This window comes from Chiloscyllium punctatum, chromosome 8 (assembly GCF_047496795.1).
Source record: "Chiloscyllium punctatum isolate Juve2018m chromosome 8, sChiPun1.3, whole genome shotgun sequence".
NCBI lineage: Eukaryota > Metazoa > Chordata > Chondrichthyes > Orectolobiformes > Hemiscylliidae > Chiloscyllium > Chiloscyllium punctatum.
The window spans coordinates 61,338,411-61,365,082 of NC_092746.1; the positions used below are offsets into that span (position 1 = coordinate 61,338,411).

The 26,672-nt window shown below is 41.9% G+C and overlaps 1 protein-coding gene across 1 annotated transcript in view; it reads right to left on the minus strand.

Moving 5' to 3' along the window:
• Positions 1-26,672, minus strand: part of LOC140480594 (contactin-associated protein-like 2) — a 2,042,618-nt gene that overhangs the window by 21,827 nt on the left and 1,994,119 nt on the right. Inside the window, exon 22 of the mRNA XM_072575654.1 lies at positions 6,675-6,902. Coding sequence (XP_072431755.1) covers positions 6,675-6,902 — 228 coding nt within the window. The remainder of the gene's footprint in view (positions 1-6,674; positions 6,903-26,672) is intronic.

The window sequence follows — 26,672 nt, forward strand, 5'->3', positions numbered from 1 at the left end:
TGTGTGCAAACCAGTTATCTGGCCACGTCAGAACACTACCCCAATCTCATGCATTTTAATTTTATATTTTCATTTCTTATATGGGGCCTGATTGAAAGCCTTCTGAAAGTCCGAGTAAACCATCCATTGGCTCCCCTTATCAACTCTAACCCATCTAAAATTTTGTTTTCTCTGTACCTCCTTTACACTATGGTACATTGTACAATCCACAGGCACTTTTGGCGAATCTACAGAATCTTGAAAACTTAGCACTAAAGCATCCACTATTCCTACAGCCACTTCCTTAAGTACACTGGAAAGTACATTATCAGGCCCTGGAGATTTATCAGTCTTTAATTCCAACAATTTCTTTAAACTATTTCCTTATTAATATTTATTTCCTTCTGGTCTACCCTCTCAGTAACCCTGTATTCTCCAAACACTTTGAGACACTATAAGTGTCCTCCTTTATGAAGACAGAACCAAAGCATGTATTTAATTTGGCTGCCATCTCTTTGTTCTCCATTATAATAGAACAGTACAGCACAGAACAGGCCCTTCAGCCCACGATGTTGTGGCAACCATTGATCGTCATGTAAGGTAAACCTAATGTACGAACCCTCAAATTTCTATGACCATATGCATGTTCAGCAGTCCCCAATGACCTCGCTTCCACAACTGCTGCTGGCAATGCATTCCATGCTCTCACAACTCTGTGCGTAAAGAACCCGCCTCTGACATCCCCTCTATACTTTCTGCCAAACAGCTTAAAACTATGACCCCTCGTGTTAACAATTTCTGCCCTGGGAAAAAGTTTCTGGCTATCAACCTATCTATTCCTCTCATTATCTTGGACACCTCAGTTAGGACCCTCTCTTCCTTCCTTTCTCCAATGAAAAACGTCCGAGCTCAGTCAACCTCTCTTCGTAAGATAAGCCCTCCATTCCAGGCAACATTCTGGCAAACCTCCCCTGAACCCTCTCCAAAGCATCCACATCTTTCCTATAATAGGGCGACCAAACTGGACACAGTATTCCAAGTGCGGTCTAACTAAAGTTTTATACAGCTGCAACAAGATCTCACGGCTCTTAAACTCAATCCCCCTGTTAATGAAAGCCAAAATACCATATTCTTTCTTGGGGGCGGCATGGAGGCTCAGTGGTTAGCACTGCTGCCTCACAGCAACAGTGACCTGGGTTCAATTCCCACCTCGGGCAATTGTCTGTGCGGAGTTTGCACATTCTCCCCGTGTCTGAGTGGGTTTCCTCCAGGTGCTCCGGTTTCCTCCCACAGTCCAAAGATGTGCAGGTCAGGTGAACTGGCCATGCTAAATTGCCCATAGAGTTAGATGAAGAGGGAATGGGTCGGTGTGAGCTTGTTGGGACAAAGGGCCTGTTTCCACACTGTAAGTAATCTAATCTACTTGGGTGGCAATTTTAAGGGATCTATGTACCAGCACACCAAGATCCTGCTGTTCCTCCACACTAGGAGAAAGTGAGGACTGCAGATGCTGGAGATCAGAGCTGAAAATGTGTTGCTAGAAAAGCGCAGCAGGTCAGGCAGTATCCAAGGAGCAGGAGAATGGACGTTTCGGGCATGAGCCCTTCTTCAGGAATGAGGAAAGTGTGCCAAGCAGGCTAAGATAAAAGGTAGGGAGGAGGGACTTGGGGGAGGGGCGTTGGAAATGCCCTATCGCATTTACCCCCTTACCCTCCTTATCCCATCCTCATCAATCCTTTTGTCTTCCTTTGCTGAAATCTAAACTGCTCCTTATCCTCAGGTTTTCTGCTTTTTAGGCCAATCTATGTACCGTTTCCTTGAAACCAATGCTTAGTCATGGCAGGCTACCTTTCCTGTCTTGTTTTTGTGGCAGAGGCCCAAGACTATGACCCCTTATTCAAGAACCACAGCTGATGGGGAATATCATTTTTGCATCCAGTCTGCCCCACCATTGGACTATACTCCTCTAGGTACTGACTCTTTCACAGAATCTTTCAAAGTGGCTTTCAAGATGTTGGAAATTTCAATCACACAATCTAGTCATTGCTGTGAAAACAGGGGTGGAGTCCAACCTCTCACTAGCCATCCCCAGATGTTGGATACCAGTTATTTCAACTCCAGGACATCTTTACAGGAATGCTTAGTTTCCTAGACCCAATCGTCTTCAGTTGTTTCATTAGTAACTTTACCTCCATCATAATATCAGAAGTGGGATGTTCACCAATGACTGCATTATGTTTAGTACCATTCATGCCTCCTAAGACACTGAAGTAGCTGATGACCAAATGCAGCAGGACCCATATGATATCCAAGCTTAGACTGACAAGTGCAAATAGTATTTGTACACGCAAGTACCAGGCGATGACCATCTCCAGCAAGACAGAATCAAACCATTACATCATGACATTGAATAGCAATATCATTGCTGAATCTCTCGATATCAACATCCTGGGGATTACCATTTATCATAAACCAAATGAAACCAGCTATCCAAAATCAAGAGCAGGTCAAAGACTAGAATTCTGCAGCAGTAACACACCTCCTGAGTCCCCAAAGCCTCTCCTTCTACAAGGTACAAGTTATGTGTGACAGAAGACTCCATCTTGCCTGGATGAGTGCAGTATCAAAAATAGATAAATTATTGATGTAATATATTTATATTTTTGGAGAGCGTTTGTTAAGATGCCACATGTTAGGCTACTTAACAAAATAAGTAATATGATACTGGAGGTATTATATGGGCAGAGATAGAGGTTTGACTAACTAATAGAAGACAGAGAATTGTGATAAGGGTGGTATTTTCAGGATGGTAACCTGTAAATGTACAATGCAGTGGGGATCTGTTCTTGGTCTGCAATTATTTACATTATACATTAATGAATTGGATGAGAAAAATGAATAAACAATAGCCAAGTTTACAGATGACATAAAGTAGATGAGAAAGGAAGTGCTGAGAATGACACAAAGAGTTTGCAGTGGAATATAGACAGGGTAAATGGGTGGGCAAAACTTAGCAAACAGAATATATCATGGAAAAATGTGAGGTTATGCACTTTGGCGGGAAAAATAAAGGAGGTAAGTATCATTTAAATGGAGAAAGAATGCAGAAAAAATACAGCACAGAGGGATTTGGAAGTTCGCATGCAATAATTTCAAAAGGCTAGTGTGTGAGCAACATTTTTCTTTTTGGAACAAGATAACATAATTCTCCCTAGATGTTTCCTTTTAGAAAACTGGAGATGAAGAAAATTGATTAAAATTTCTTCTGAAAGCCTGCATGAGAGTGACCCACCTTCTTTACAAGTTACAAAATCTATGCTGCAGTATATGATAACACAAATATGTATATGAAAACACAAATTCCTACACAGATACAATTACATAGGGCTTAGTATAAATGAATGATTGACTATTGATTGAGCTGGATTAATGGTTCTGGAAGAGCACAGCAGTTCAAGCAGCATCCAAATAGCTTCAAAATCGACGTTTTGGGCAAAAGCCCTATTCCAGATGAAAGGCTTTTGCCCAAAACGTCGATTTCGAAGCTATTTGGATGCTGCCTGAACTGCTGTGCTCTTCCAGAACCATTAATCCAGAATTTGGTTTCCAGCATCTGCAGTCATTGTTTTTACCTTATTGATTGAGCTGGTCAGGTCCTAAAGGACATAGCTGCTAGACTGGATGTGTTGCAGGTGCTGTGGGAACTAAGAGGGAAAAATATACTTGACCTCATCCTTACCACTGTGCCAGCCAAAGGTGCACCTGTCCATGATAGTATTGCTATGAGTGACCACTGCATAGTTCTTGTAGAGACAAAGTCCTGTCTTCACATTGATAATACCCTCCATTGTGTTGTGTGACATTACCACAGTGCTAAATTGGACAGACTTTGAACAGATTCAGCAACTCAAAACTGTGCATTCAAGAGGCTGTGGGCATTAACAGCAGCAGAATTATACTCCAGCGCAATCTGCAACCACATGGTCTAGCCAAACATTATCATCAAGCTAGGGGATCAATGTTGGTTTAATGGAGAGTGCAGGAGCGCATGGCAGGACCAGCACTAGGCATTCCTGAAAATGAACTGTCAACCTGGTGAAGCTACCAAATAGGACTACTTGTATGTCAAACAGCAAAACCAACAAGTGATAGACAGAGCGAAGCAATCCCATAACCGACAGATGAGTTCTAATCTCTGCAGTTCTGCCACATCCAATTGCGAATAGTGATCTACCACAAACATCCCCAATATGCATGGTGGAAGAGCCCAAAACGTCAGTGCAAAAGATAAAGCTGAAGCGTTCACAGCAATCTTGGATGATCCATCTTGGCTTCTTCCAGTGGTCCCTGGCATCACTGACACCAGTCTTCAGCCAATTCGATTCACTCCCAGTAAAATCAAGAATTGGTTGGAGGCACTGGATACTGTAAAGGCTTTGGGCCATAATGACATTCCAACACCTGCACAGCAACAACCTGCTCAGTGACGCCCAGTTTGGATTCTCCCAGGGCCACTCAGCTCCTGATCTCATTACAGCCTTGGTTCAAACGTGGACAAAAGACCTAAATTCCAGAGGTGAGGTTGAGAGTGATAGCCCTTGACATCAAGGCTGTATTCGACTGAGAGTGGCATCAAAGAACACTAGCGAAACTAGAATCAATGTGTGTCAGGGGAAAACTCTCTGCTTGTGCGAGTCATACCTGGCACACAGGGAGATGTTTGTGGCTGTTGGAGGTCAATCATCTCAGCTCCTCGACATCTCTACAGGAGTGTTTCAGGGTAATATCCTAGGCCCAACCATCTACAACTATTTCATCAATGATCTTTTCTCCATCACAACGTCAGAAGTGGGGATGTTGTCAATGATTACACAATGTTCAGCCTCATTTGCGACTTCTCAGACACTGAAGCAGTCCATGTTTAAATGCAACAAGATCTAGACAATATCCAGGATTGGACTGACAAGTGCTAGACAATCACCATCTCCAATAACAGACAATCTAACTACAGGTCCTTGATATTCAATGGAGTCACCATCACTGAATCCCCACTATAAACATTATGGAAGTTACCATTGACCAGAAACTCAATTGGTTTTGCCACATAAACACAGTGGCTAGAAGAACAGGCCAGAAGCTAGGAAGACTGCATTGAGTAATTCACCTTCTGACTCCCCCAAATCTACTCACCATCTACAAGGCACAAGTCAGAAATGGGATGGAATACTCCCCATTCCCTGGATGAGTGCAGCACCCAAGAATCTTGATACCATCCAGGACAAAGCAAGTTGCTTGATTGGCACTACATCCACAAGCATTCAATCCCTCCACCACTGATGCCCAGTTGAACCAGTATGTACTATTAACACAAGATGTACTTCAGAAATTCACCAAGGTTCGTTAGATAGCTGTTTCCAAATACACAACTGCTTCCATCTAAAAGGAATAGGGCAGCTATACATGGGAATGCCATTACTTGCAAATTCCTCTCTGGGCTACTCATCCTTCTGACTTGGAAACATATCGCCATTCCTTTGCTACCACTGGGTCAAAGTCCTGGAATTCCCTCCATCAAAACATTGTGGGTCCACCTACAACATGTGTACTAAGCAGCTCAAGAAGACAGCTCACCAGCAACTTCTCAAGGGCAACCAGGGATGAACAATACATGCTGGCCAGGCAGCAATGTCCACGTTCCACAAATGAATAAAAGAAATCCAAATTTGGACCATCTGTCAGCCTAGTTCTTAAAATGTCTTTAGAATAATGTCACCAGTCTGAAGGAGGTCTTTAGCTGACAGCTGTAATGTCATGAATTGTGCATACTAATTAGACAATGGATTCCCTTAAAAATAAAATGTTCATTTTCAAGTTCCACATCATTGTTAAACATCTCCTGGTGGCTAGTTAACTTAGGAATTTATGGAGTTTTGTATCACTCCAAAACTAATCCGCTCAGCTGCAAGTGTGCTTTTGATTTGTCTTCAGGGATGTAGCAATGTCTTTAAAATGTCACAATTTTGATCAGAAGCTATTTGGGTGATAGTTGAGTAATCATTGCTTGAAATGCTGCTAATATTTGATGTGGGAAATAGGGTAAGGGCAATGTATACCACTTTATAGCAGCACCACATTTAGGTGTCATAAAGAGCCAAACAAGTCTGCAAATATTGGTGTTGAATTTTGGAATTTGATTTTATTTAGATAGAAATTGTGAATGACCAAACATTTAAAGCAATGACTGCCACTCTTCTAACCTTATAGCTGTTTGGTTAATTACTTCTTCAAACCTCTGCTTTTCACTATTTCTGTTATAATATACCCACATATAAGTTTTAAAAGATTTGGTTATATTGTGCATATTGAGAAACATACTCTTCTGAATCATGTAGGTGCTCACACATTGTGAATGCTATTTGAGATTGGTGTCAAATTCATAAATATGCTCCGTTATAAATTTAATTTACATGGTACTTGGGGAGCAATTTATTACAATTTGACAGTAGAATTTCAACTATGCAGCTTTCCAATAAATGCATGGAAAACCCTGGCGAACTAAAATGGATGAATGATCTTTGGCCTCAATTCTTTTCACTGTCCAGGCAATAAAGCCAAGCCAACATTTCTGTATAAGATTAACATTAAACTTAAAAGTGAAATAATCAAGAGCTTTTATTTCAGGTACTACTACATACCTGAGCCAAAATGCCATGGATCTGTTGCAGCTGGCATTGGTGAAATGGTTAAAGGGGATGCTCCACAATTTGATTCAACAAATTCTCCTTGGACACTGACCAGAGAAGAGGCGCTGGGTCTCAATGCAGCCTTGAGTGGTGCAATGTCGTTGAACTGAACTCGTGACAGGCAGCCGACAAAGCCTGGAGTGTTATATTTTTGTACCTCCTGGTCAATGTTTCCAATTTCTGGAACGATTACAAAAAGATTGTTAAAATAAGCATTGAGTATCAGATTCAATCTGAAATGGACTTTGTGTTGTAATGGATTATTTTACCTTTTTGGGAAGATGCAAATTAATAAACATTTACAAAACCAGCATTCATCTAATCCATATTCATTTGATGATGTTGAAAAGGAGAAATTGCAATTCACATACAAATGTAATAATTATAACACCTATTTCCCGTTACAGTAAAGGCCCAATCATTCAGACCTCTTTGGGTTACACAGCACCAGTCAAAATTCAGGGGTACAGAGGTGTTCTATTCTTTAGATTCACTTGCCCTTATACAGCAAAGGAGAATGTTAAAAAGGTAGGCTCTCAAAGTCTGTAAATTATGCAATCTCCTCTCTGCCATATGACAGGAAGAGAAGAAACAGGAAGATTTAGATTATCAATGCAAGGCTGGAAGCATGGTGCATGAGAGAGGGCTTCATTGGGATCAGTTATGGGTAGGTAATGGAATGATTTCTTCAGCCACATTATACTCCTAAAATGTCTTCTTTGACATTACTAGTTATTACAGTGAATTGAATCTAAACATGGTCAAGTCAATCTAAAATCTAGCTATTCAAAATGGATGGATTGCACCTTAATAAGGCAAGGCAAGGCATAGTGTCCTCCCAGGAAGGTTCATTGGCGTGGTCAAGGAAAATTTAAACTAAATTAACAGGGGCATAGTCATCAGTATATAGAAGTAGAAAAGAGGACTAAGAGGTGCATAAAGAAATGAGAATGTTGGATAATACTAGAGAAGGAAATAGGACTATGTTAGGCAGGAGCAACTATTGTGAGTATTCTTGGGTAGTTACTCAAACCATTCTCACTGATAGATGAGTATGCAGTGCAAGCTCAAACATTGCCAAGCCTTCTCTGCTAACCTCATAAGGTGCTGCTTACAGAAGTCAGAAAATATGCTTTTCAAGGACACCTGGATATCTCTTTGACCTCAACACCACAGGTATTCGCAACTTCCTTATTTCTAGTAGATGAACTACCAGAAACCTTGAGCTGTGAAATATTGATTGATGGCAAACAGGGAGAGCTAAGTGTCACCATGATAGAGGATGCCTGAGCCAATTAAAGAATAAAAATCAGTTCAGACTCTTCAGCTAGATGTTTACCTCAATTTTGATATTAATTCGGCGTGAAGCTTCTACCTTGCCAAATTTCATGATCACTGTAGGGTAAATCTTTAAATTTCTTTCAGTGTATTTTTGCATCATTTTGTGAAAAAAAGGAGGCTAAAATTATGCCAGTACTCCTGAATAGTCTTATGAGCAATCTGTACAACTGTAGCCAAACATTATTGTGTTTATATTCCATTCCACTTGCAATAAATGGCAACAATCCAACAGTCTTTCTAATCATTTGCTGTACCTGCAAAGCAACATTTTGTGATTAATGAACACGGACACCCAAGTTCCTCATCAGGGTTCTGCCACTTGCTTCTTCTAAATAATATGCTGTTTTTCTATTCTTCCTGCCAAAGTAGGTAAGTTTACATTTTCCCATATTATACACGAGTTGCTAAATTTTTGCACTCATTTAATTTAACAATATTCTTAGATTTTTCACCATCTTCACAACTTGCTTCCGTATTTATTGTTGTGTCATCAGAACAAAATTAGCAAACAGCCAGTTGTTGTGGTGCATGTAGGGATGAGGTCCTACACAAAGAATTTAGGGAGTTAGGAACCAAATTAAAAATCTCAGGATTGCTACCTGTGCCACGTGCTAGTCAGAGTAGGAATGATAGAATATTCAGGATGCACGCATGGCTTGAGCGATGGCGCAGGAAGGAGGGGTTCAGATATTTGGGCCATTGGGACTGGTTCTGGGGGAGGTGGGACTATTATAAATTGGATGGTCTACACCTGTGCTGGACAGGAACCAATGTCCTTTGAGGTGCTTTTGCTAATGCTGTTGGGGAGGGTTTAAACTAATGTGGCAGGGGGATGGGAATCAAATGAGAAGGTTAGTGAACAGGAAGGAAGTAGTAACTAAAGCCTGGAAGGAACTAGATAATGAAGTCAGCATGACTAAGGGGAATTCTGGATTAGTGGTGCTGGAAGAGCACAGCAGTTCAGGCAGCATCCAAGTAGCTTCGAAATCGACGTTTCGGACAAAAGCCCTTCATCAGGAATAAAGGCTTTATTCCTGATGAAGGGCTTTTGTCCGAAACGTTGATTTCGAAGCTACTTGGATGCTGCCTGAACTGCTGTGCTCTTCCAGCACCACTAATCCAGAATCTGGTTTCCAGCATCTGCAGTCATTGTTTTTACCTCGATGACTGAGGGGAAGAGTAGGCAGGAAGCAGAGGATGAACGCAAAGGGACTGGTGGTCTGAGATGCATTTGTTTTAATGCAAGAAGAATAGTAGGTAAGGCAGATGAACTTAGGGCTTGGATTAGTACCTGGGAGCATGCTGTTATTGCTGTTACTGGGACTTGGTTGAGGGAAGGGCATGATTGGCAACTAAATATTCCAGGATATCGATGCTTCAGGTGGAATAGAGAGGGATGTAAAAGGGGTGGAGGAGTTGTGTGACTGGTCAAAGAAGGTATCCCAGCTGTGTCGAAGGAGGGTACTATGTAGGACTCAAGCAGCGAGGCGATATGGGTAGAGTTCAGAAACAGGAAGGGTGTGGTAGCAATGTTGGGGCTGTATTACAGGCCTCCCAAGAGTGAGCATGAGATAGAGGTACAAATATAAACAGAGATCACAGAAAGATGTACAAGAAACAGGGTGGTGGTGACAGAAGTTTTTAACTTTCCCAACATTGACTGGGATTCGCTTAGTATTAGAGGTCCAAATGGAGCAGAATTTGTAAGAAGCATCCAGGAGAGTTTTCTAGGAGGGTGAAGTTTCAGTGGGGGATTACTTTGGGAATAGTGATCACAATTCTATAAGTTATAGAATACTCATGAACAAAGATGAGAGTGGTCCCAAAGGAAGAGAGTGCTAAATTGTGGGAAGGCCAACTATAGCAAAGTTCAGCAGGAGCTGGGGAATGTAGATTGGGAGCAGCTGTTTGAAGGGAAATCCCCATTTGGTATGTGGGAGGCCTTTAAAGAGAGGTTGATTTAGAGTTCAGGAGAGATATGTTCCTGTGAAAATTAGGGTTAGAAATGGCAAGATTAGGGAACCATGGATGACAGGTGAAATTGTGAAACTAGCTAAGAGGAAAAAGGATATGTACATAAGGTCTAGGTGATAAAAAAAACCATAAAAAACCCAAATCTCCAGAGCTCTCCCCACTTGCCCATAGGGGGCATTCACTCCCAAACTCACAACCACCCTAGCACCTTCCAGTTAAGGCCGTGCCCCAAACCCAAGCAATGGGAAAAAACATATTATTTACACTCCTACAAGTTAACAATGGACACCCACCCCTCCCCCTCCTCATCTCAACCCCACACATCAGAATGTCAGGAATGTAGGACCAATCTGAAACAAGGAATTATGAGGGCTAAAAGGGGTCATGAGATATCCTTAGTGAGCAGGGTTAAGGAAAACCCCAAAGCCTTTTATTCATATATAAGGAGCAAGAGGGTAATGAGGGAAAGGGTTGGCCTGCTCAAGGACAATAGAGGAAAGTTTTGCGTGAAGTCAGAGAAAATGGGTGAGTTTCTTAATGAGTACTTTGTATCGGTATTCACTGAGAAGAGGAACATGGCAGATGTTGAGGTTAGGGATAGATCTTTGATTACTCTAGGTCATGTAGGCATGTGGAGGGAGTGTTGTGTATTCTAAAAGGTATTAAGGTGGACAAGTCCCCTGGCCCGGATGGAATCTATCCCAGGTTACTAAGGGAAGCGATATCTTTGCAGCATCCTTGAAAACGGGGGAGGTCCCAGATGACTGGAGAATTGCTAATGCTGTCGTCTTGTTTAAGAAGGGTAGCAGGGATAATCCAGCTATTTACAGACCTGTGAGCCTGATGTCAATGGTGGGGATGCTGCTGGAGAAGGTACTAAAGGATATGATATATACCCAGTTGGAAGAAAATGGGCTTATCTGTGATAGGCAGCATGGCTTTCTGCAGGGAAGGTCATGTCTTACAACCTTAATGGAATTCTTAGAAGAAGTTACAAAGTTGATTAATGAGGGAGTAGCTGTAGATGTCATATACATGGACTTTAGTAAGGCATTTGATAAGATTCCCCCCAGTTGGCTGATGGAGACGATGAAGTCGCATGGGGTCCAGGGTGTTCCAACTAGATGGATGGAGAACTGGTTGGGCAACAGGAGACAGAGACTAGTAGTGGAAGGGAGCTTCTCAAAATGGAAACCTGTGACTAGTGGTGTCCGACATGGATCCGTGCTGGGACCACTGTTGTTTGTGATATACATAAATGATTTGGAAGAAAGTGTAGGTTGCCTCATTAGCAAGTTTTCAGATGACATGAAGATTAGTGGAGTAACAAATAGTGAAGGGGACTGTCAGAGAATACAGCAGAAGAACGATTGATTGGAGAGTTGGAGAGAAATGGCAGATGGGGTTCAATCAGGTGATGCATTTTGGAAGATGCAACTCCAGACCAAACTATACAGTAAACGGAAGGTCCTGGGGAAAATTGAAGTACAGAGAGATCTGGGTGTTCAGGTCCATTGTTTCCTGAAGGTGAAAACGCAGGTCGGTAGAGTGGTCAAGAAGGCATATGGTGAGATTCAAGATGGAGGCAGTCTGAACAGCCTGCTGCGTTGGGCTTTGTGCCACACTCCAGGCAAGATGGGCTCCTACCTTCCCCCCTCCCCCCACCCACCACCACGAGCCACCCCTGAGGTTTGTAATGTAAAGTAGGTAGAACACCTACAGCCCTTTTAAACTGAGATTTGACAAGTCTGAAGCTGAAATGGAGACATCCAAGGGAAAGGGAGCAAAGGGAATGCAGTAGGCAGGGCACTCCCCAACCACGTTGGGCACACCAGCAGCCATTACCTTGGTGCCCTTACGTTCAGTGGAGCATTTACTTACGGAGTTTGCAAAGCTCCATGAAAATATCAAGGGAGCACTGGAATCAATTACTGCCATGCTGCCAAAGCATAAACAGGCGATTCGGGCTTTGGATCAGCGCATAGAAGTGGTGGAGCAGAGGATCGCGGCCTCGGAGGCTGTAACGAAGAGCTCAGAGAAGCGGGTCCAATTCTTGGAAGGTCAGGTTTGGGCCTGCAGGAACAAGTAGATGACCTTGAAAATCGAGGTCGGAGAAAAAAAATCTATGGATCTTCGGCTTCCTGGAGTGTGAAAAAGGTGAAAACTCTGCTGATTTCCTTGAGAGGTGGCTTCTGGAGTTGCTGAGGCTGGAGATCGGGCCAGGTGAGCATGGAGCAGGCCCACCTGTGATGCACAGGTCCAGGCCAGCTTAGCGTCCCGAAGCTGTTCTAGTGCGACTCCAGCATTACAAGGAAAAGCAATTAATAATAGAAACAGCCAGAAGACTGGGAGAAGATCCATAGGCTTTGGCTTATAAAGGTTCTAAGATAATGTTTTTTCATGACTTTTCTGGAGTTGTAATTAAGAAACGGAAGACATTTGATGATGTAGAGAAACGATTAAGATATTTACACATGCAATATTCTCTGAGGTACCCAGCAGTGCTACGTATCAATTATGGTGGAACTGTCTATGACTTTGACTAGGTGGAGAAAGTGAAAGAATTTTTGACCTCGCTGAAATAATAGATTTTGGCATTGGGGGAAGGAGGAAAAGATACATGCGGACAATACCATAATATAATCTTTTTTATCTTCCCTCTCTTTGTTCTTTTTCCTTTTGGGGTCTCGGGCCTTAGAGGCTTGGTATTGCTTTGGTATAAAATCTGGTACATTTTATATTATATCTGTTTGGTGGTTATTAGTTATTCTATTGTTCTGTTTTGCTGGGTGAGGGGTGGTTACTCCTTTGATGTAAAGAGGGGTGGGGTTGAGATGAGGAGGGGGTACGGTGGGTGTCCATTGTTAACTTATAGAAGGGTAAATAAAGTGTTTTTCTTTCCCATTGCTTAGATTTGGGGCACAGCCTTAACTGGCAGATGCTCAGATGGTTGTGAGTTTGGGAGTGAATGCCTCCTATGGGGAAGGGGGGAGAGCTCTGGAGATTTGGGTTTTTTGTGTTTATTTGTTCAGGTTAGGAGTAGAGGTTAATTTTTTAGTTTTCGTAGTTTTGGTAGTGTTTGTAGGAATAGTCTTTAGATTTGATAAAATTTACTTTTTCTCCACTCGTCGCACATTGAATGGGCTTCTTCCTCTCAGGGGACTGCGGGCTGTGGTGTGCGGTCATGACTAGTGATCTGTTCAGGTGGTGCACTTGGAATATAAAGGGGAGCCACTCCCCCATTAAAAGGAAAAAGGTGCTATCAAATTTAAGGAAGGAAAGGGTTGACATCACATTGTTGCAAGAGACACATTTGACTGATGGGGAACATCTGAAGTTACAGCAGGGGGATACAATAGGATGTTCTTTTCCTCCTTTAACTCCAAACACAGAGGAATGGTCATACTGGTATGAAAGAACCTCCCATTTTGGGTGACAGATCAAATCAAGGATGAATATGGACAGTTCATCATTCTTAAGGCGCTGATACACAGAGAAGAGTATGGCACCCTGAACATTTGCTGTCCCCTGGTGTCCCTCTCAAATCTTTAGTTGATGCATCTTTAAATTAATGGCTCTTGAGGGTACACTGTACGATTATAGGAGGAGACTTTAATTGTCTCATGGTCCCTGGGGTAGACAGGATGCCAAGAGGGCTGTTGGGTACACATCGACAGTCTAGACAGTTAGTGAACCTGTGTGAGGAGCTGGGGCTAGTGGATGTGTGGAGGTGCATCGACCCGAATGGGAGGGACATTACCTCTTACTCCAACCCACACAAGTACCACACAAGAATTGATATGTTCTTTGTTCTGTCGGTGTGTTTTGCACTTGGTGTTGGCCTGCAGGATTGGGAGCATAACTATTTCGGACCACGCGGCAATATAGTCAGATGTTAAGAACAAAGGTTGTGGAGTAGACACACGGCACTAGTGCAAGGATCCGTTTCTGATAAAGGATGGCAACTTTGTACAGTATATCACCAGGTATTTCAGGGCTTTTTGGGACATCAATCGGGGTACAGCCAGTAGCCCATCAGTATTCTGGGAGACCATGAGAGCATTCTTAAGGAGTATAATTATTTCATACTCGACAACGAGAAGGAGACAGAGAGGAGAGCAACAGTGGATGCTTGAGGTTCGGCTGAACCGGGCCTCAAGCATATTATACCAGACCATCTGTGGTCAAATTACAATAGGTTATGGCTCTCCAGGCTGCTCTGGACTCAGCGCTCACACAAGTGGCAAAGAGAGGGTCTTCTTTGCAAGGCAAAGGCTGTTTGAATATGGGGATAAGCCAGATAGATACCTGGCTTACCTGGCTAGGAAGAAAAGTACTCCACAGTCCATTGTGTCTATCAAGGAGAGAACTGGCAATAGCACTCATGAACTGAGGAAGATCAATACAGAGTTATACCGGTCGGAGGGCTGTGGGATAGAGAAGCGAGAATGGAATCTTTTTTGAAAACTTGGACCTCCCCGGTATAAATGCAGACCAGACCTCCCTTTTAACTGCACCTCTGACAGTACAGGAGGTGCAAAAGGCGGTAAGGCAGCTCCAAGGTGGAAAGGCACCCGGTCCAGATGAGTTCCCGAGTGAATTTTACAAGGGGTTCGTACATATGTCAGCTGAACCACTGCTGGAGGTATAGTCATTCGTATAGCCAAGACTGTTTTCCACCCTATCTTAGGGAGGCTAATATCTCCCTTATTTTAAAGAAAGGGAAAGACCCCAAGGATTGCGCATCATATAGACCCTTCTTGTTGCTGAATGTGGATTTTAAAATCCTATCAAAGGTGTTGGCTCTGAGACTGGAGAACGTGCTGCCTGTTATTATAAAAGAGGACCAGACGGGTTTTATCAAGGGCCACATCTCCCCCAACAATATCAGATAGGTATTGAATATTGTGCAAATATGTCAGCAGAGAATGATTCTGAGCTTGGTGATCTCCCTGGATGCAGAAAAGGCATTTATTGGGTGGAATAATCGTATCTCTTTGCTGTTCTAGATTGTTTTGGTCTGGGAGGGGCCTTTGCCATGTGGGTGGCAGTATTATATAAAGGCCCCAAGGCGGAGGTTATTACAAATGGAGTTAAATCGAGCAATTTTGGTGTGGGAGGGGGCAGCCGACAGGGATGTCCCCTGACACCGCTGCTGTTTACCTTGGTAGTTGAACCACTGGTCGAGGATCTCTGAAAGGACCCTGAAATAATGGCACCAAAGGTGGGAGTTGGGGAACACAAAATCAATCTCTATGTGGACGATGTCCTTCTATTTGTGGCTAACCCTGAAAAATCAATACCCAGCTAATACAAAAAAACGAAATTATTTGGCAACTTTTTGGGATACTGGATAAATTTCACAAAATCGGAAGTCATTTCCATGGGGGGAATTGGTGGAAGTACCGAAGCTGGAGGATGGAATGGAGTTCCCTTTTTTAGATGGTCACAGAAAGGTTTCTCTATCTGGGATATTTTATTACCTCTTACTTGTGGCAGCTGTATAGAGCTAACATTGTACAGCTGTTTGAGAGAATAACGCAGGACTTGCAGCGATGGGAGGGACTACCCAAGAGTTGGGGGATGAAATCTCATCAGAAACATGGGAGGATATGTGGGGCAATGTAAAGAAAATTTCAATATGCAATAAGACACAAGCAATGCAATTGAAGATCCTTCACAGGGCCCATACGGCGCCAGAGAGGTTAGCAAAGTTTAAGAAAGAATCTTCCCAGAAATGTCCCAAATGTAAAAACAGTATTGGCACTCTTACACATTGCTTTTGGTCCTATTGCAAGATCCACAGATATTGGGGGGGCCATTGTGAATGAGCTGGAGAGGATCCTGGAAATGAAAGGTAGGGAGGATCCGGTGTCCCTCCTGTGGGGACTACAGAGTCTTCCCACTTTGGGTGAACACCGGAAGAGGTTATTCAATATTCTTACACACTGTGCGAGGAAGAACATCCTTATGAATTGGACATCAAAAAAGCCCCCAGGCTTTGCAGGATGGCACAGACTTGTGATGGAGCTTGTCCCTCAGGATTACCTGACAAGTGTGTATGCCACGGAATGGAGCAATTTTATAAGACATGACAGCCTGTCTAAATTACATAGACATGGGTCAGTTGATGGCACTGATTAGGGCCTTTACACAGTCACAAGGGCTGTATATGGTGGTCCAGGTATGCTGGGCAGGCAGGGGGGAGTGAGGGGGATGGTTGTGTGTGTGTTGTGTGTGTGTGTGTGGGGGGGGGGGGGGGGTGCGGGGTGGAAGGCCGAGTAAATATGAGTATACTAACTGTTGCTCTCGTGGACAGGAACCTTGATGGAGGTGCGGCGGATGCAATAATATAATACAGTGGATTGTAATTTTATTTAAGTGGATTGTAATTTTATTTAATTTAATTTTTTAAAAATTTGAGTTTATGCTAAGTTGGGTTATCTTAAATAATAGAAGGCAGTTTATTGTCAATGCTACTGTAATATAGTACAATTATATTATTTCTACTTTTCTTTACTTTTGTACTTCTACAGCATTTCTTTTTTTATATAAGAGTGAAACATTTTTTCACTAAATATATATATAAAAAAAAGAAGGCATGCGGCATGCTTTCCTTCAGCAGACGGAGTACTGAGTACAAGTATTGGCAGGTTGTTACAGTTGTATAAGACTTTGGCTCGGCCACATTTGGAATACTGTGTAGTTCTGGTCGCCACATTACCAAAAGGATGTGGATGCTTTGGAGAGGGTACAGAGGAGGTTCACCAGGATGTTGTCTGGTATGGAGGGTGCTACCTATGAGGAGAGGTTGAGTAGATTAGGGTTATTTTCATTGGAAAGAAGAAGGCTGAGGGGGGAACCTGATTGAGGCCTACAAAATCATGAGAGGTGTAGACAGGGAGGATAGCAAGAAACTTTTTCCCAGGGTGGAGAACTCAATTACTAGGAGTCACGAGTTCAAAGCGACAGGGGCAAAGTTAAGGGGGCAGATATGTGGAAAGTTCTTTACGCAAAGGGTAGTGGGTGCCTGGAATGCGTTGCCAGCAGAGATGGTGGGGGCAGGAACGATAGCGTCATTTAAGATGTATCCAGACAGCTACATGAATGGGCAGGGAGCAAAGGGATACAAATCCTTAAAAAAAATGGCAAACTTAGATAGAGGATATGGACCGGAACAGGCTTGGAGGGCCGAAGGGCCTGTTCCTGCTCTGTAATATTCTTTGTTCAAACATGCATTTGGCCCCTTTAACCAAGTAATTGACATAAATTGTAAATAATTGAAGTGCCTGCAATGATGCCTGTGATTTTCCACTTGTCACATTTTGCCAAGCTGAAATGACCCATTTGTACCTACTTTCTGTTTCCAATTAGTTAACCAATCCTTCACCATATTGTCCCCCCAATACCATGAGCTTTTTTTTTACATTGCAGCCTTTGATACAACTTAGTTCTTTTTTCAACCTTTTCCTTTTGTAAAAAGAAACATCTTAACTTTGTCAGAGAGCACCAATAAATTTGTCAAACATGATTTCCCTTTCATGAAGCCATCACTGAGATTTTCTAAGTGTTCGTCCAGAACCTTCCTAATAGTAGATTCTGTATTTTCCTAATGACAGATATTAAACTAATTGGCAAATTGTTTCCTGTTTCCAGAATCTTTTTTGAATGAGGAATCACATTTGTTATTTTTCAATCTGATGAGATGTTAAACTTAACCCTGATTATAACTGGCAGCGTCAAAATTCCTACATGAGGTTGACTTCAGTTACCTTTTGTTCTGTAGTTAATCTACACATAATAATTCAGAATTGCATTCTATATTATGTAGGTATTGTACTTTGATTCAATTCATAACTTTTGTTTTAAGTTATTGAAAGCCATTGCTGGAAACTATATTTCTCTTAGGTAAAGGGTAAATCAACAAACAATGAACCAACCATACCCATTTAATGCATGTTGTTGATGTCAAGATAATGTAAATTAAGTTTCAAGTTTCAGAGGTCAAATTACATCTGATGAGTCTATTATTTCTTATTACGATTTAACTAGAATTAATGGAATGGAGCAGTTTGTTTCCTGTAACTTCCTGTAAAGAATGAACATATTGGTGACTGCATGATGGATTAAATTTAGCCAAGCATGTTTAGTGTAACAGTTAAACTACAAAGCTTAAAACTTCTAAATCCATGTTTTATCCTTGAAACGATTTCCTTTGGCTTGTAGTATTGTTAGTATGTTCAGCCAGCTAACTGTACACACATTATCAGAAGCCATTGAGTTATCACGGTCCAAGAAGTGATTGTAACAGCAATCCACATCCAAACGTTAGTGCTCCCTGTTGATTTACCTATTGCTCTCGAGTTTTAAGGACAGTCCAAGTTCCTTTCTATTCCTGAACTGACAAAGGACTAGAATTTCCTGAGGTTGACTTTTCACAGGCTCTTTCTTTACATCTTTGGGTTTTGGAATTATTTCTTTCAGTGCCTTGAAATGTAGTTTCTCTGTTCTTTGAACAGAAATAAGGAGGGAGCAACTTTATACAGAAACAAGAGAGAGATTGATGCAGCTCACATTGGAGGTTTTCTTGCATCTCTCTGTCGCCGTCCTCACATAGTCAGTGTTAAACTCCAACCTGACAAATACGATGCTTTTTGCTATGCTGAACCTACAATAACTGTTAATCAAAACATCATCTCCGAGCAAAGGTGGCACTGCTTTGTCTGGATTCAATATCCCCAAAAACACAATTTTTTTCAGATGCACCAGTAAGTTTCATTTCTTCTAAGGCTGCAAACAACTCCAGTGAAGAAGGATTGCTGGGCCTAAAATGTTAAGTCTGCTTTCTCTCCACAGATGTTACCAGATCTGCTGAGTTTTCCCAGCATTATCTGTGTTTGTTTCTGATTCGCAGCATCCACAGTCCTTTGGTTTTCTGTTTCCTTCTACTTTCTTTTGATTTTAATGTAGTATTTATGTTTTCTCATTTCATATTACCTTCTTATTATGATCTCTTACGAGATACACTGAAGAAATTGAAAAGATTACAAATAAATATCTAAACGAATTTTTAGTTTATTTTCTAACATTATCCTTCTACAGATACTCAATCCCAGCGTTTTAAATTTTTACTTAATAGAATCATCCCAGTTTCTTTCCTTTTTACTGTGGAAACAACTTTACACTTCCTTTATGAGTCTGTTGGCGTGAAGCCTTCACAATTCTGATCCTCTAACGTTGCTCAGTTCTGACAACTTGAGGAATTCTATATAAGCTCTCCCAGCTTTTGAAATACCACAGCCTAGAAATTATTTCTGCTGAGGTGACTTGCTCCCCAAACTGAAAACATGATTCTGCTGCATTGCAACCTTGAAACTTCTGTTTTGGAGTCAAAACTAAACCAATAGCCTTGATAAGCTTACTCTGCCTGTTGTAATATAAACTTTAATCCACGAACAGTGTTGGGGTTCCTTCTGCATTTTGGAACTGATGCACTTAGCTCACTGTCCAAATGACTTTCTGACCTGCTACTTTCATTGAACCGACCGACATCCATCTGCCTCTATTTTACAATTGAAACACCAAAATATCATGTCTTACACCTTTCATCACAGTATTTATACAAAAAAGAAACCTGTGTGAATTTTCCTTAGTTATTTGCACATCAGCTGAGAACATATACAAACATGTTACCTTGCACCGCAGTTGAAATCTGTGGCTATTACCATGTTGAGCTACAATTCAGTTTCTTAAAGAAGTTGGCATCTAGATAGAATCATAGAGACTCGTCAGTGTGGAAGCAGGCTATTTTCAGCCCATCAAACCTATACTGACCATCCAAACAACATCTCACCAAGACCCACCCCCGATCCTATCCCTGTAACCCGACATTTCCCCTAGCTAATCCACCTAGACTGCACATGCCCGGACTCCATAGGCAATTTAGTATGGCGAATCCACCTAACCTGCACATCTTTGAACTGTGGGAGGAATCTGGAGCACCTGGAGGAAGCCCACGCAGACATGAGGAGATGTTGTCCCTTTTTACCAAAGGATCTTGATGGAAGCCTTCAATCCTTGCCAGCAGTCAGCACACTGTGATTTCTGTCACACAGAAGTACCTGCATACTTGTTGCCAACGTAACTTTAAAAAGGCTAAAAATCTGATGAGCAGCAATGATAGTCAGATTTCTGCTGTGCTTTCTGGCTCCTGTGGCTCAATGTGGATCCTTTGAGTTCATCCAAGCTCAAATCTCACATAAATACACAGCAAAACATCCCTTGGAAAACTCAGTTAGTCTGGAGTTGAGCTGAAAGAAGACAGGATATGCCTTTTCAAGACACCAGCCGCTGGTATATAAAGTTTAAAGGTACAATTGAATGTTAGTGAATGGGTAATCGAGTGAATGGATAAGTAGGTTGGTGGAATAGGGAGGTGAATAAATGGGTAACAGGGGCGATAGGTGGGATAGGAAGGTAAATGGGTGATGAGTAAGTGATTGTTTGGTAGATGGATAAGTAGGTTGGTGGGTGACGTGGTAGTTTGGTCAGTGTGTAGTTGTGTCAGGGTAGTCAGTTAGGTTTGAGGTCTTAGTTGGATGTTGTGAAGATAGTCCAAGATGGAGGATGGGAAAAATTTCTGGCTGTAAGAGCTGCTCCTTTTTTTGAGGTATTTTAGGTGTTGGAGGTGACTTCCTCGAATTCCAGGAGCAGCAATTACTGTTTTATATGCTGTTGTATTGTTTTGGAACTTTGAAAAAAAAACAGCAGCTTTAAAAGGGAGAAGAGCAGACAAAGGAAGCACATGGTGAGGACAGTGCAGGAGAGAGAGAGAGAACCTGCACAGTTACTGCCTCTGCTGTTTGATTTCGTGTATCTCCGGACATTGAAGTGCATCTGGGAAAATTAACAAACAGTGAAATTCACAACTAATCTTGGAGGAACTGTTGGGCGAAGTTCACAGCACAGAATCAGATAAGTTATTTATTGTTTTAAGTCTGTCCAAGAGAGAGGCTACAGTAGTGAGAATAGTTGATTCTTTCTTGATTATATGTTTTTGGAGATAAGTCTCTTGATTAAACTTAAAATATAAGCCATAGCTATTAATTTAGCCTGGGGCAGTGTTTGGAGAGGAATAAAATGGTATTATTTTCTGGGTCTGTAGATTGTGAAGGACCAAAAATGGCCTTTGCAGTGATATGTATTTCTTGTCAGATTTGGGAGTTTAAAGAGAGTTTAAGAGTTACTGTGGATTATATCTGTCATAAATGTTGTTGGATGCGAAACTTATCAGATCGAGTGGATTGGCTGGAGAGACAGATAGAAGCGATGAGGAATTTGCAACAGCAACAGTATATGATGGATGGCAGTTATAGGAAGGGGGGAAAGTCTTAGATACAGTCACATAGATAGGTTAACTCCAGGAAGGGTAATAGAGGTAGGCAGCTAGTGCAGGAGTCTTTTGTGGATATACCCATTTCAAACAGGTATGCTGTTTTGGAAAATGTAGGGGGTGATGGATTCTAAGGGCAACGTAGCACAAACTGCCAAGTTTCTGGTATTGAGACTGGTTCTAATGCAATGAAGGGTATGTCGGCTTTCAAGAGATCAATTGTGTTAGGGGATTCTGTAGTCAGAGGTACAGACAGAGATTTCTGTGGCCAGCAGAGAAAAAGCAGAATGGTGTGTTGTTTCCCTGGTGCCAGGATCAAGGATGTCTCAGAGAGGGTGCAGAATGTTCTCAACAGGGGAGAGGGGCCAGCAGGAGGTCTTTGTCCACATTGGAACCAATGATATAGGAAGGGAAAATGTTGAGATTCTGAAGGGAGATTACAGAGAGTTAGGCAGAAATTTAAAAAGGAGGTCCTCAAGGGTAGTAATATCTGGATTACTCCCAGTGCTATGAGCTAGTGAGGGCAGGAATAGGAGGATAGAGCAGATGAATGCATGGCTGAGGAGCTGGTGTATGGGAGAAGGATTCACATTTTTGGACCATTGGAATCTCTTTTGGGGTAGAAGTGACCTGTCCAAGAAGGATGGATTGCACCAAAATTGGAAGGGGACTAACATACTGGCAGGGAAATTTGCTAGAAATGCTTGGGAGGATTTAAATTAGTAAGGTTCGGGGGTGGGTCGGGGGGTGGTGGTACCCAGGGGAGATAGTGAGGAAAGAGATCAATCTGAGACGGGTACATCGGAGAACAGAAGTGAGTCAAACAGGCAGGGCAGGCAGGGACAAGGTAGAACTAATAAATTAAACTGCATTTCTTTCAATGCAAGGGGCCTAACAGGGAAGGCAGATGAACTCAGGGCATGGTCAGGAACATGGGACTGGGATATCATAGCAATTACGGAAACATGGCTCAGGGATGGGCAGGACTGGCAGCTTAATGTTCCAGGATACAAATGCTACAGGAAGGATAGAAAGGGAGGCAAGAGAGGAGGGGGAGTGGCATTTTTGATAAGGGATAGCATTACCTATGCTAAGGGAAGATATTCCCGGAAATACATCTAGGAAAGTTATTTGGGTGGAACTGAAAAATAAGAAAGGGATGATCACCTTATTGGGATTGTATTAAAGATCCCCCAATAGTCAGAGGGAAATTCAGAAACAAACTTGTAAGGAGATCTCACCTATCTGTAAGAATAATAGGGTAATTATGGTAGGGGATTTTAACTTTCCAGACATCGACTGGGACTGCCATAGTGTTAAAGGTTTAGATGGAGAGGAATTTGTTACGTGTGTACAAGACAATTTTCTGGTTCAGTATGTGGATGTACCGACTAGAGAAGATGCAAAACTTGGCCTACTCTTGGGAAATAAGGCTGGGCAGGTGACTGAGGTGTCAGTGGGGGAGCACTTTGGGGCCAGCGACCATAATTCTATTCATTTTAAAATAGTGATGGAAAAGGATAGACCAGATCTAAAAGTTGAAGTTCTAAATTGGAGAAAGGCCAATTTTGACAGTATTAGGCAAGAACTTTCGAAAACTGATTAGAGGCAGATGTTCACAGGTAAAGGGACGGTTGGAAAATGGGAAGCCTTCAGAAATGAGATAACAAGAATCCAGAGAAAGTATATTCCTGTCAGGGTGAAAGGGAAGGCTGGTAGGTACAGGGAATGCTGGATGACTAAAAAATTGAGGTTTGGTTAAGAAAAAGAAGGAAGCATATGTCAGGTATAGACAGGATAGATTGAGTGAATCCTTAGAAGAGTATAAAGAAAGTAGGAGTATACTTTAGAAGGAAATCAGGAGGGCAAAACGGGGACATGAGATAGCTTTGGCAAATAGAATTAAGGAGAATCCAAAGGGTTTTTACAAATATGTTAAGGACAAAAGGGTAACTAGGAGAGAATAGGGCCCCTCAAAGATCAGCAAGGTGGCCTTTGTGTGGAGCCACAGAAAATGGGGGAGAAACTAAATGAATATTTTGCATCAGTATTTACTGTGGAAAAGGATATGGAAGATATAGACTGTAGGGAAATAGATGGTGACATCTTGCAAAATGTCCAGATTACAGAGGAGGAAGTGCTGGATGTCTTGAAACGGTTAAAAGTGGATAAATCCCCAGGACCTGATCAGGTATACCCGAGAACTCTGTGGGAAGCTAGAGAAGTGATTGCTGGGCCTCTTGCTGAAATATTTGTATCATCGATAGTCATAGGTGAGGTGCTGGAAGACTGGAGGTTGGCAAAAGTGTTGCCACTGTTTAAGAAGGGTGGTAAGGACAAGCCAGGGAACTAGAGACCAGTGAGCCTGACCTCGGTGGTGGGCAAGTTGTTGGAGGGAATCCTGAGGGACAGGATGTACATGTACTTGGAAAGGCAAGAGCTGATTCGGGATAGTCAACATGGCTTTGTGCGTGGGAACTCATGTCTCACAAACTTCATTGAGTTTTTTGAGGAAGTAACAAAGAGGATTGATGAGGGTAGAGCAGTAGATGTGATCTCTCTGAACTTCAGTAAGGTGTTCGACAAGGTTCCCCATAGGAGACTGATTAACAAGGTTAGATCTCATGGAATATAGGGAGAACTAGCCATTTGGATACAGAACCGGCTCAAAGGTAGAAAACAGAGGGTGCTGGTGGAGGATTGTTTTTCAGACTGGAGGCCTGTGACCAGTGGAGTGCTACAAGGATCGGTGCTGGGCCCTCTACTTCTTGTCATTCACATAAATGATTTGGATGCGAACATAAGAGGTACAGTTAGTAAGTTTGCAGATGACATCAAAATTGGAGGTGTGGTGGACAGCGAAGAGGGTTACCTCAGATTACAACAGGATCTGGACCAGATGGGCCAATGGGCTGAGAAGTGGCAGATGGAGTTTAATACAGATAAATGTGAGGTGCTGCATTTGGGGAAAGCAAATCTTAGCAGGGCTTATACACTTAATGGTAAGGTCCTAGGGAGTGTTGCTGAACCTTGGAGTGCGGGTTCATAGCTCCTTGAAAGTGGAGTCGCACGTAGATAGGATAGTGAAGAAGGCGTTTGGTATGCTTTCCTTTATTGGTCAGAGTATTGAGTATAGGAATTGGGAGGTCATGTTGCAGCTGTACAGGACATTGGTCAGGCCACTGTTGGAACATTCTGGTCTCCTTCTTATCGGAAAGATGTTGTGAAACTTGAAAGAGTTCAGAAAAGATTTACAAGAACGGTGCCAGGGTTGGAGGATCTGAGCTACAGAGAGAGGCTGAACAGACTGGGGCTGTTTTCCCTGGAGCGTTGGAGGCTGAGGGGTGACCTTATAGAGGTTTACAAAATTATGAGGGGCATAGATAGGATAAATAGACAAAGTCTTTTCCCTAGGATCGGGGAGTCCAGAACTAGAGGGCATAGGTTTAGGGTGAGAGGGGAAAGATATAAAAGAGACCTAAGGGGCAACCTTTTCACACAGAGGGTGGCACATGTATGGAATGAGCTGCCAGAGGATGTAGTGGAGGCTGGTACAATTGCAACATTTAAGAGGCATTTGGATGGATATATGAATAGGAAGGGTTTGGAGGGATGTGGGCCAGGTGCTGGCAGGTGGCCTTAGATTGGGTTGGGATATCTGATCGGCATGGACAGGTTGGACCGAAGGGTCTGTTTCCATGCTGTACATCTCTATGACTCTATGACTCTAAGTTGGTTCAGTGAGTAGTTAGGAGCCCTGGTCAGGTCTGATATAAGAGGGGAATAGTCAGGTCAGGTTGGGTGATTAGTTAGGTCTTGTCAGTCGGATGGCTGGGGGGCATGTTCACAGGCTGTCAAGCTGCATGGTTGATTGATAAGTATTAGTCACTCGACTAAGAGGTCATTTCAACTTCTGGGAATAATGTAAGCCTTGTCATGATTCATTTAATCCAATATGGGGCCACATTTTTAAAATATTTCATCTGTACAATACAAAGGTACAGTAAAAATTATTTTAGGAATAATTTGTTTTCCTACATTTAAAAAAAATGGCTTCATGCATTGCCAAATGGCAAGCCCCAACTATGATGCACTGGAGGAAAACAGCAGATTACAGAAATACGTGGCATAAGATACCTAATAGATAACATTATTCTAAATGTTTAACCTCCTGTCTCTTCAAAAATATTAAGCATTTGACAGCTTTCCTCAGAGTTTCTTACACCGTTTATGCATTAAGTTCCTGTTGTCAGGTGTCGTGGAAACTAAATCGACTCGACTCAAATGCTAGCAAGAGCAAAGAAAAAGTTTATATCAGACTCTGCATGGACCACCCAATACTTTTGGCAAAACGCCTCATGTAAGGGGTGCTTAATGACTTTCACATACTCTCTTTATACTAAACTTCGCTTATCCTTATCACACCTCAAGGCCAAGAGCTTGGAACATTCGAGCTCCTTTCCACATATGGAATTGTTTTTCTCATTCATTGATTGCTGATATGATAGTTTACTGTCCTTGTTATTCCTTACTATCGGTTTAATCTTTACATTTTTTCTGTCTGTCTGCAATGCTTTGCAAACTATTCTCTTACAAATTTCACAATAAATGTTAATTTTTCATTGCACAGGTTATTTCTTTGATCAGTCAGAAATTAATACTCAATCTATTTGTTTGCAGGGAATGTGAAAATTGAATTATTGATGTCGGAAATATAAAAAAGCTTCAGCTTTTGTGTTACTTTAGATAATTAGTTTTCCAAAAATGCATTTGAATTATAAAAAAGCTGGCATAGTTTGTTCAATATACAAAATTTAGTTTACTGCATGGAATGAGGCTATTTATTGTGAGTTGATTCTGATTCTGCAACAGGAGTTGCTATTCTAATTACAACCCTAAATCCTTTCCTTTGAGTCACAACATTTGGTGTTAAGACATTTTCCTCCCAGGTTTTTAATGTCACATCGGTAAGTGTGTCATAGTAAGTTTTATCAGAAAAAGTGCAGCAAAACTGGTTTAGAAATCTAAATATCTAATTAGATATGTAAAAGTAACTGAATTAATAATCTTCAGAAGGGAGGAAGTGGAAAGGATACTATTGAAAGGCTATCTGATTCAAGATTTTGCATTTCAAACATTGAAACTGAAAATTAAATAACTTTTCAGAATTTTAGAGAGAATTGTCTTTTTGAGTACATTTTAGAACAGTCAAATTAAACTGTCAATATTAGTCAAAAAAAGTC